The following is a 12,001-nucleotide window of genomic DNA, read 5'->3' as shown; positions in this document are numbered from 1 at the left end:
GAGGGTGGCAATGAACCTCCGGGTTCCTTAAAAGCCAGTAAGTAAGTAAGCATTTTTACATACCTAGTCAGTGGGATGGATGGGCTTGTTTCTTTGAAGCTAGAAGCTCTATGCATTGACGAAGGCTGGTGAGTGAAAGGATGAGATTGGGTTATGGATTCATGTGATTCCTGTGTTTGGTTTTATTGATGTCAGAGCTGAGAAGCCTTATTCACACAAATACGTTGACGGAAATGGAAAAAGTTTTGATATTGCAGTATCACTCAGTTCTTGGAATTCTTTGCGTGCTGAAGTCCAAAAGTCCCCAATTTTAAAAAATTGATTGCAACGAACGTCTGTAAAAATTTCAATTAAATCATCCTTCAGTTTGAGTGGAAGTTCAGAGGACTTGAATATTTTGGTGTCGAAAGGATTTGTCACCTAATCATGTGTTTTGTCTTCCTTCTCAGTGTGTAAAGTATTTGAGAAATGATTCACCAAGGCTGTTCAAATTACATTTCATGATTTCAACGACAGTATCACTAATAGCTACTTCATATTACTGATTAAATTTCTAACTTCTTTAATGTGTTAATCTTTATGGTTCATATTGTTCACTGAATTCATGGAGAGTGTGAAATACTGTAACATTTCCATCCTTGAGACATTTCAGCCAAAGCAGAACTTTACAGTAGAAACCTTTGATCTTGTCCGAATATAATTATGTTTATCAAACCCCTGTAGTTGGAGATTGAGCACATTAAGCTTGCTGAATATGTTTGCCAAGGAAGCCAATTAACAAAGCCAGTCATCACTTTTTAAATATTTTACCCAATCAGAATTCATTTATGAAAGAAAACACATTACTTCTTGTCATAATTCAAACAGGTGGGTAAATATTCGTCCCCATGACAAACATCGCACCTCAGTATCCAATAGTAGTTGTGTGTGTTCTGATCCCATTTCTTCACATGATTTTAGAGAGACTGGAATTTAATGCCAGTGACTTTATGACATTTACCACTTTGACGGCAGAGTTCAAGGTTTCATGTAACTCGGAGTCATTTTCTTAGCAACCAAACTTTGTTTATGGATCATACAATGTTGCCAGCTGATATCAGGATTAACTTTACAAATACGCAAAATGCAGCTGCCACATCCATATATATACTGACACACCATTTCCACTCGAGACCTAAATCAATTTTTATGAAATTGTTAAGTGTGTGAAATATTTCTTCTGTTGTATGCCCAGACATTTTTTTGCACCCAAGAATATCGTCAGTAATACCTTTTTCGGTATCATAATAACAGACATAAATAATCACATGTGCATCATTTGCAATATCCATAGACTCGTCATTTTGGATGGAAAATCTTCTCTCAAATTTAATTTTTTCTACAAGCTGTTCAGCATCATCTTTTGCCAATTCATGATTTCTGTGATTTACAGTCGTATCAGGACTTGGGATCATTTTTATAGCATTTATAGACTTAGAATTTATCATTTTATCAGCTATAATTAGCGCTTCAGGAATAATGAGAGATTCCACAGATGTATGTGATTTTCTGTTTTTGGCGCTAGCAGTGTTAGTTCATATGATGTCTCTACAGCTACCCTTGGCGATTGAGCATAATTGTGAATTGCAGTTAGATTTTTTATTACAAAATCTGTCTTTTTTTTTTAAATCAACTGACTTATTTTTAAACTCACCATGTTTTGTCAGTAAATGAGGCTGTAGTAAAGATGGTTTCATGCTGTTGTGTGAAAGCGTTTGGCAGCATGTTACACACAGTGGAAGAGGTGGATCACTCATATTTAAAATAAATCCATATTTAATGTAGGATTCTTCATAGTATTGACACTTCACTTTAGTGTGCATTGTAATATTTGTTGCTATTTTAAGTTGTGCAAAATCAGTACTGGTATCAACTTTACTGGTACTGATATCACCTGTTGGTTTAGGCATTGTCACACAGCTAGTTTGTTGTGAATTATCGCTATCACTATCTTCAACTTCGCATTTGCTTTTTATAACAAATTTATCCATAGTAACAATAAACAATCACACAAAAAATGAAAAACATGACTCTCAAGTATGGCAGTCATTCGGAAACTGATGTGAACTGTCCATGAACAGTTACCAATTTAAGTACATAGCCGATGGCAGAAAATGGCCTTCCCTCATACCACCCTAGTGTAAGGGAAAAAGTCAATGTTGTCAAACTGCAGTCTTTTCCTATACACTACAATGGTTTGACAACTAAGAAGTAAAGTTTAGCAGTATCTACATACCTGTGTTAAGAACCAGCTCTAATCCTCACTGAAATCTTCAGATGACGAGTCCACTGGAATAATCATTATTCTGTCACTCTTCTTGTCTGAAGCAGACACCACGTAATTTTCATAATCATGCGACCAGGGTCGGAATTGAAGTCCAAAATCTATGAAGCCAGTTTAGCAATAAAATTTAAAAGCTACTGGAACATGGGTTGCACCCCTACCTACATTCGGCAATTTAGGATCGCCTTTTGTCGTCCTGTAAGAGGATGGCTTTACATGTGAAAAGGGGTGAGTATTTACAATCTTCCAGGAAAGAAGACCCATCGTTTTTCGTCGTATTCTTCCCTTACAATGATTTTATTGTCATTAACAATCCTTGTCCCCATTTAAAGTTCCTTCCAAAACAACCTTATCCCATTCCACCACTTCAATCCAGCTGAACTCTAAGTAGGGACAAAGAGTGGTGATAGTCTAACCAATCCTGCCCTGAAACTGAGACTTGCTTTCATGTGGTGTCTGGCCATGGCCGATTTTCTTATACACTCCAAAAATACTTTTAAGTTTTTTTTTCTCGCTGTTATTTATATTCGCTTTAACATTTTGGTCATATCACGAGTTAATCTTTTGGCTACTGTATATGTATTTCTGATTTGTTATGAATATGATTTCGGTGATGAATGGGGCCAGTGATATTCAGAGATGTTGTGGACCGAATTTCCTGGCATTTGCCTCATGGTTGAGGGAAAACTCTGAAAAATCTCAACCAGGAAATTTAACCCGACTGGGAATCGAACCCGGGCCCTCTGCACAAGAGACTAGCATACTGACCTCTACACCACAGGTCTTTTAAGTTATTATCTTATCGCATTTACTCAGATATCTTGCATACCCCTTGAGACAACCCTGCGTACCCTCACCCCCAGGGATATGCATACCATAGATTGAATACCACTTACTTACTTACAAATGGCTTTTAAGGAACCCGAAGGTTCATTGCCGCCCTCACATAAGCCCGCCAGCGGTCCCTATCCTGTGCAAGATTAATCCAGTCTCTATCATCATACCCCACCTCCCTCAAATCCATTTTAATATTATCCTCCCATCTACGTCTCGGCCTCCCTAAAGGTCTTTTTCCCTCCGGTCTCCCAATTAACACTCTATATGCATTTCTGGATTCGCCCATACGTGCTACATGCCCTGCCCATCTCAAACGTTTGGATTTAATGTTCCTAATTATGTCAGGTGAAGAATACAATGCGTGCAGTTCTGTGTTGTGTAACTTTCTCCATTCTCCTGTAACTTCATCCCGCTTAGCCCCAAATATTTTCCTTAGCACCTTATTCTCAAACACCCTGAACCTATGTTCCTCTCTCAGAGTGAGAGTCCAAGTTTCACAACCATACAGAAGAACCGGTAATATAACTGTTTTATAAATTCTAACTTTCAGATTTTTGGACAGCAGACTGGATGATAAGAGCTTCTCAACCGAATAATAACACGCATTTCCCATATTTATTCTGCGTTTAATTTCCTCCCGAGTGTCATTTATATTTGTTACTGTTGCTCAAGATATTTGAATTTTTCCACCTCTTCGAAGGATAAATCTCCAATTTTTATATTTCCATTTCGTACAATATTCTGGTCACGAGACATAATCATATACTTTGTCTTTTCGGGATTTACTTCCAAACCGATCGCTCTACTTGCTTCAAGTAAAATTTCCGTGTTTTCCCTAATCGTTTGTGTATTTTCTCCTAACATATTCACGTCATCCGCATAGACAAGAAGCTGATGTAACCCGTTCAATTCCAAACCCTGCCTGTTATCCTGAACTTTCCTAATGGCATATTCTAGAGCGAAGTTAAAAAGTAAAGGTGATAGTGCATCTCCCTGCTTTAGCCCGCAGTGAATTGGAAAAGCATCAGATAGAAACTGACCTATACGGACTCTGCTGTATGTTTCACTGAGACACATTTTAATTAATCGAACTAGTTTCTTGGGAATACCAAATTCAATAAGAATATCATATAATACTTCCCTCTTAACCGAGTCATAAGCCTTTTTGAAATCTATGAATAACTGATGTACTGTACCCTTATACTCCCATTTTTTCTCCATTATCTGTCGAATACAAAAAATCTGATCAATAGTCGATCTATTATGCCGAAAACCGCACTGATGATCCCCAATAATTTCATCTACGTACGGAGTTAATCTTCTCAAAAGAATATTGGACAAAATTTTGTACGACGTCAACAAAAGTGATATTCCTCGAAAGTTACCACAGTTGGTTTTGTCCCCCTTTTTAAAAATAGGTACAATTATGGACTCCTTCCATTGTTCTGGTACAATTTCCTTTTCCCATATAGCAAGTACAAGTTTATAAATTTCGCTATATAATGCACTCCCACCCTCTTGTATTAATTCTGCTGGAATTTGATCGATACCTGGAGACTTGTACTTTTTCAGATTTTCTATTACAATTTCGACTTCTGAAGGCGTGGGTTCGGGTATAAATGGCTCAGCAGTTTGTATTTGAATTTCGTCCCGATCATTTCTATTTGGCCTATGTACATTTAGTAGTTGCGCAAAATAGTTTTTCCATCTGTTTAGGATTGATGGAGAGTCTGCAAGCAAGTCACCATTCTCATCCTTGATCACGTTTACCCTTGGCTGATATCCGTTCTTAAATTCCTTTATACCCTTATATAAATCTCGAATGTTTTTATTCTTACTATTTGTTTCTACCTCATTCAGTTTTTCCTTCAAGTAACCTCTCTTTTTATTCCTAAGTGTACGACTTGCTTCCCATCTTTCATTGAAATAATTATCTCTCTTCTCCTCAACTGGATCCTGTAAGAATTTCAATTTTGCCTGTTTCCTTCTTTCTACTACCATGCAACAATCTTCATCAAACCACGGTTTCTTTTTCTTAGTTTCATAATAACCTATGCTCTGCTCAGCTGCAATTTTGATGCTATCTCTGATATTTTCCCACACGCTATTAACATCTAATTCTTTCTCAACTTCATACCACTGGTCTAAAAAATATTTGACCATTTCTAAAGGCCAAGCAGATGGAGTGCTTAGAAAAAGTCCAGTCCACATTTTTGAAAATGGCTCTATGTCTTTCGAAAATTCACGCCCTCCAGCTTAACCTATGAACTAGCTTGGGAGCAGTTCTTTCTTGAGGATCTGTGCATTCAACTCTTACTGCCATCTACTGATGCTTATAATTCATGTCTCTGAGGACTGCACATGAAAAAGGCCGCAATATGGGGATACTTCTTTCTATTCCTCTGATGCGATGATCGATCTCATCATGATGCAGAGAGGATATGAGCTGCAGCATATAATGACGAGAATGGCTGTGCATGGATACGATCAGAAACTCTGGGGCTAAAAATTACCACCAGCCTGGGCCAGAGTGTGTGTGTGTTCACTCACTGTGAACCACCATATGTCAGATACTGCTTTATATTGCAAGAGTATATGTTAATCTCCGATGCAGTTTTGCTCCGAGAGAACTTTTTTTTAAATATACTCAATTAATGAACATTGTGCGCTATTCTGCTTTCATTCATATTCATTAAAACGTGATAGGAATTTATTCTTCTCTGTATATTTCAAATGTTTGCTGTTCAAGCCATTAGTCTTGGGTATGGGTAGATGTGAGAAATGTGATAAAAATTGTGAAACATTGATTTTTACAAGAAGCGTTTAGATACAAACAATATTATTATGATTTCAACTCTCATGAAGTGTAATTTAGTTCGTTGGTGCTTCGACAGTGTGGTGAAAGTAAACGTCTGTAATTCCTTGGAACTATATTCTGCTTTCATCTTCAATACCATATTGATAACTGAAGTGAGTCATGTATACTGTAATTTGTCACTTGGTTGCTAGTAGAGGATTTACTTACTCTCTTGTATATGATATACAGAAATGCAGAATGTTTAGTAGCATTCAGGATGGTCAGAGTGCCCTTAATGTGAGAGTTAAGGCGTAATTTCCAAGTGAAATAGACATTGAGAGACACTGAGTCATGCCAGTCAGTTTGGTTTAGAGTTTGTTAGTGAGTTCATGTGTTGCTTAGTTCTTCATTATATATAATTTTCATTGTGCATTTGGTTTAGAATTTGTTGGTGAATTGATGTGTTAACTCAGTCCTTTGTTAAAATTGTTATTATTCTAAGTTATATTTTTATTGTTAATTATGCCACAACATATAATATGTATTGTCTAGAACAAAGACACTTCATTACAATACATACGTAAAAACGAAATCTTCCAGTGTAGTGGTGAGGTGTGCAAGAAAATAATCTGGCAATCCTGTTCTAGGAGGGATACTGTTTGCCAACTTGTTAAAAGTTACGACAAACAGGATCTGTTAACGACAAACAACCAATTACTAGACACAGAGTTGTTACAGAATAAAAATTATATGAAATAAGTAAATGACTGGAACATAACACAAAAAAAATCTCTCCATTGGCTTGGTCAGGAAACAAGCATTTCAAAATATTCTGCAAGAATTGCCACTAAACTATTTAAATTAAAAACTTTTAAAATGACTGTGGTCCTTGAGTTGCTACTGTGTGAATATGCATGCAGAATCCGATTTCGTAGCTGGATGTTGGAGACAGTTGCTAATAGAGTGGATCCTCAGTCATCATTTCAGGTGAAACATGGTTCGAATTACATGTTTAAGTCATTTCACAAAACAAACAGTACTGAAGTACAGAAAACTTCTGGCTTGTGCTAGAAGTTCCATTATGTGATGTAAACATTGAATGCACACAGAATAATAGGGCCTATTTTTATGAAGGCACTATTAATTCTGCATGATGTAGAGCAGAAATATTAAGAGCTTTTTGGTATAACTGACATACATTTGATACTATTAGTCATTCTTTCAGCAGGATTCTTCTACTGCACACACTGCTTATGAAACATGAATAGATTTATCAGCACTGGGTTGTGGCCCCTCGTAACCTCGAATTCACTTTGTGATTTATGTGGGGAACTTAAAAGACAGAGTTTATAAGACTAACCCTCACACTCTGGAGGAACTAAAGGAAAATATCAGCCGAAAAATTGCTTCAATCACATCTGAGGAAATTATACACATGTTAACAGGAATTTTCTATGTTATGTCGAGAATGTGTCGCTACTGAATGACATAATTTTCAACAATTCTTGTAACACAGGTTATTGTTCATTATTATCAGATTTGCTTTCAGTAAAAATAGTTATATTGCATGCTATTATTAGTGACGTTATTGGCTTCTTCTTCCTGGTTACAATGTGAGGTATTTGTATAGTGCCAATATGGAACAGAAAGGAGTATAATTATCCCAAATGCTACTAATCACTCAGTATATATTTAACAGGGCTGTTGCATAAATATGCAAGCTATGAAAAGGAAGTTTTAAGATATAAGGATGCACAAGAAGTGACAGAATTAGAAATTAGAAATTACAAAATAAAATTGGAATTGTATATATGACATTGATAAAGTATAAGATAGAAGAATGTAGCACGAATTGGAAAGACTTCCTAAAGAAGTACATTACAAACCTAAAGGTCGAAGAGACACAGGAAGACCAAAAGAGATGGCGTGGTGTGCTGTCTAATATTGTATTAGATTCCAGTTGTTTGAACTAATGAAACAAGTAGTAGTTTATAGCGCTAGGAGGATAGTAAGTACATAATTGAGATTTCTCATACAAAAAATTGGGAACATGTTCTTGGAGGCAGTGTAGCAAAATTTACCTTGTCAGATCACATGAATTAAATATTGTTTTGCATGCCAGGAATTAGTGTGGTGTTAAATTTTTGCCTCTACTACATTTAATCTACAGTGTGTTCCACTCGTAGAAGGCCCCAAGCTATTGCTCACTGGAGACATATAAGACATAAATACAATATAAGACAGTTGCAACTCCAGGAATTAAATGCAACAATGGCAGTAAGTTCAGTTTTTCTGCAGTCTCAGGATGCTGTCAACATGTACATTCTTAGATAAACGTTTTGTTGCACAGATACTTTATAAGTCTCAGAAAGGAGGCAGTGCACTTGATCAGACATACAATGAAACAAAACTATTTTTATTACCTCAACTGGTCCTTCTCTTGTGAACCAGGTCGCTTGTCCTCTGATCATGTGCACTGCCTCCTTTCTGGGATTTATAAAGTATCTGTGCAACAAAACTATTTTACACCACTTGATGGGATATATTGGACATGTACTGCATTGTATATTATGTATGTAGCAGACAATATTTTGGGGCCTCTCACGAGTGAAATGTCTTGTATAATGCAACCTTTTATAATACTTGAGCTTTAAATATGCTAGTAACAATGTTAAGACACTGAATCTTGAGACACCGAAGACTGAAAACATGTAAAGGAATTCTGGTTTTCCCTTTACATAATCTCTTCTAGATTGACATTAATTGCAGAGTTTGTCTTAAGTACTACTAATTCGTCGTCATTGGTGATGTAGTGGTTACCATGCTGCACACTGATTCTCAGACTCGTGGGTTGAAACCCAGCCAAGGGTGGTGGAATTAAAGGCAAAGTAAATTTGGGAGGCGCATGTAAAAGAACCCCGTTGCTGCTAGGTGATTCCAAGCAAAATTTAAAATTTTTTCCTATGTGGACTTTTGACTTTGAAAAACATGCAGTTGAAAGATCTTAAAACTAGTGGTGGTGATTGTGGTGATGGGGGTGGAGTCAGCAGTAGTAATGGTAGTTGAGTAATAATAGGAATATGAGCAATATTGGCTCGGTTGTGGTAGAGTAACTGACTGCGGACTTGGAGGTCCTGGATTCTAGTCCAGCTGGTGGCAGGATTTTTCTCGTAATTGAAATTTCAAGGAATGTTCTGGGGTATGGTCAGCCTCCTATGAAATTTAACAACAATCATGTTTGTGAGTAAAATTCTCATCACCACCTTCTTGTGCTGAAATCAAGAAAGCATATGAGATCTTTATCTTACTACTACTGTTGCTGCTTTGAAATTTATTGTTTCTTGTTCAGGTTAACACTTGTTTAAAACTTGAAACTATATTTATATAACACTTTTAACGGTTCAACCAATCTAGTTTCAAGTTTGAAATTTAGTCTACCCAATTTGAAAATAGAATTCCTCGTCAGAAGAGCAGGGGTTATAAATTACTAGTCTGCTATGAATTTTACACTTGTGTTTTAGTAGGATTTTTGTGCTTCTACAGCTGCTGGCTGCGGTTGGTGAGGTTCGTCATGCTGTTACAGTCACTCCTGATCTTCCCCCACCACCAGATATGTCAAACCTTCACATCAATGGTAAGTCTGTTCTATTTTATTATTATTATTATTATTATTATTATTATTATTATTATTATTATTATTTAATTCTCTTATAGCTACATTGATACACATATTTGAGAGGAATCTTGTAAAGTCTAATTCTTTTTTAAAATACACAGTATTATGGATTTGTACAAGTGTTTCTAATAGCAACTTCCTTCAACTCTAGTTTTAGTATGGTTGTGGGTGGCATATTGAGTTGATTGTAATTGTTTCAGGATATGATATCCTGTGCTTAAGCAAATAAATTAACAACATGGAAAAACCATTAATTCATAGCATTTTTGTCTTTCAAGCATGAATCTTTTCTTCACCTTACAGTATTATTAAAAATACAGAGTTCTTCAGATGCACAGTATTTTTTAATTTGGTAAAATCTTCTGTTATGTGTGTGTTAATTCATATTACATAGTGTTTTGTTGTGCATAATGTGTACTTTTTATAAATTTAATTTGCTGTGACAGTTCATGAAGCATTTGATCATATGGCCACATTATAAAAAATGTTACATTCTCTGCGCCTAACTTTTACTTATAATAGTCCCACCTGATTTTCGTGTTTTCTTTCATAGATTATAGTAGAGACACGTCGTTAATATTATAATTCAGAAAGACTGATTAAGTGTCATTCACTGTTCTGAGAACCAGAGTAGAGAAGGGTATTTAACATGCGTTATTGTAAACGATATAATTTATTGATACTGTCTGAGATTCCAGATTCTGAGCTATAGTACTGTTACAAATTAAGGAAATTGCATGAATTTTTCTTATGCAAGTAGATATATTCCAGTAGAATCTCTGTTATCCATGGTGATGAAGGGACTGGATTGATTGGTTAATCGAAAAAGTTGGATAATGCATACCATAAAATATTTTCATAAATTAAGCGCATAATAGATACAGTTTCGTAATTTCCTCTGTGGTCTTGTGTTTAACATGCTATGTAGTGAGTCATAAGTTCACTAATTTAAGTCCGGTTGTCAGTAATTGGTTTTGAGGGCCAAGCAAACTCCTTTTGATGGCTGTCTGCAGGAAGATAAGAATCATAGAGAATTCGTATTGTAGGTTTACATACTTCATACATTTTATCTTTTTTTGTTCAATCGCACTGAGTTGTAGCACCAATCTCATATTCTGATGTGAGATAAGCCACAATTCCTCCTTTCCCAAACTGCTCAATTATTTGCCCCTTTTTATACTTGGCACGTTTTCTTTTGAAATATGTGGAAGATATTTTGCATAGAAGATATACAGTATGGCTACTCGAGTAGAACAATGACTGAATGGTGCTCGAGTTTGCAATTGTGTGGAAGTTTTTGGAGTCATTTCTTTGAAATCAGGTAGAGATTACTTTGCAAGTTGGAGAACATCCTCTCTGACAAGTAACTATCTCTTGCTGGTAGTGGCAACATTTCTACTACGTAGTTTGTAAAAATGAAGGCTTGTAGTAACCCTCTATAGAAAAAATACATATGATTTTATATTTGAGTCATAAGCATTAATCTGCAAACAACACAGTTCACTGCTTAAAAATTAATAGTGCTTTCTCTGTATAGTTACTTAATTACTTTTTTTTTTTTTTTTTTGTGATAATACTGCTCTGTTTCTGTTCTGTGTAGATGCTGAGTTGGGCGACATATTTAATGTGGATTTTAATTCCATTTTTGGCCTGGCTGAGGCACCACAGAAAACTGATAACTACATAATGTACAACCCTAGAGGTATCAGTCAGCAAGCCTAATATTTTAATCATGCTTGAAATTTAGTGTTTTCCCCTTCCATTCCCCTTCCAAATTTTATTTCACTGCTGAAAGAAATTTTTAATTTCATTATCTAAATGAAAATATGTGAGATGTACAATTGGGTTAAAAAAAAAATGGGCCAACGCTTGGTAGTTTAAATGTAAAGATTTTAAGTCAGGTTCACATGAGTAAACTCATTGCATTTGAAGGAAATGCTGTGATGTTTCTTCTGGTTGATTCTTTGATAATGATCCGTCTACAATGCATCAACTGCTATGATGTGGTGTAGGGTAGGGGTAAGGTTTCTGATTTCGGAAGCAGAGGTTGTAAGTTTGGTTTCCAGCAGTGTTGATTTTTTTATTGTATTATATTATATTTTTAATGACAAGTGTTAGTGGAATTTGTTAATAAACTTGGTTATTCAAGTCTGCAAACATATTATAACCCATCATTCGTGGGCTATTATTACTTTTTTTAGTTGGTTATTTAACGACACTGTATCAACTACTAGGTTATTTAGCGTCGATGAGATTGGTGATAGTGAGATGGTATTTGGCGAGATGAGGCTGAGGATTCGCCATAGATTACCTGGCATTCACCTTACGGTTGGGGAAAACCTCGGAAAAAATCCAACTAGGTAATCAG

The 12,001-nt window shown here is 35.8% G+C and overlaps 1 protein-coding gene across 17 annotated transcripts in view; it reads left to right on the top strand.

Annotated features, from left to right (window-relative positions):
- Vinc (vinculin) overlaps positions 1 to 12,001 on the top strand; it is a 299,829-nt gene that overhangs the window by 131,406 nt on the left and 156,422 nt on the right. For 13 of the 17 annotated variants that reach the window (XR_011334655.1, XM_069838599.1, XM_069838600.1 and 10 more), the window contains exons 16-17: positions 9,501 to 9,591; positions 11,234 to 11,335. Coding sequence is in view for 16 of the 17 variants with exons in the window: in XM_069838599.1 (XP_069694700.1) it covers positions 9,501 to 9,591; positions 11,234 to 11,335 (193 nt within the window). In the remaining variant the exon portion in view is untranslated. The remainder of the gene's footprint in view (positions 1 to 9,500; positions 9,592 to 11,233; positions 11,336 to 12,001) is intronic. The other 4 variants (XM_069838608.1, XM_069838607.1, XM_069838614.1 and 1 more) reach the window with 1 other exon arrangement.

This window comes from Periplaneta americana, chromosome 10 (genome assembly GCF_040183065.1).
Source record: "Periplaneta americana isolate PAMFEO1 chromosome 10, P.americana_PAMFEO1_priV1, whole genome shotgun sequence".
Lineage (NCBI taxonomy): Eukaryota > Metazoa > Arthropoda > Insecta > Blattodea > Blattidae > Periplaneta > Periplaneta americana.
This window is presented reverse-complemented; position numbering and strand designations above follow the sequence as displayed.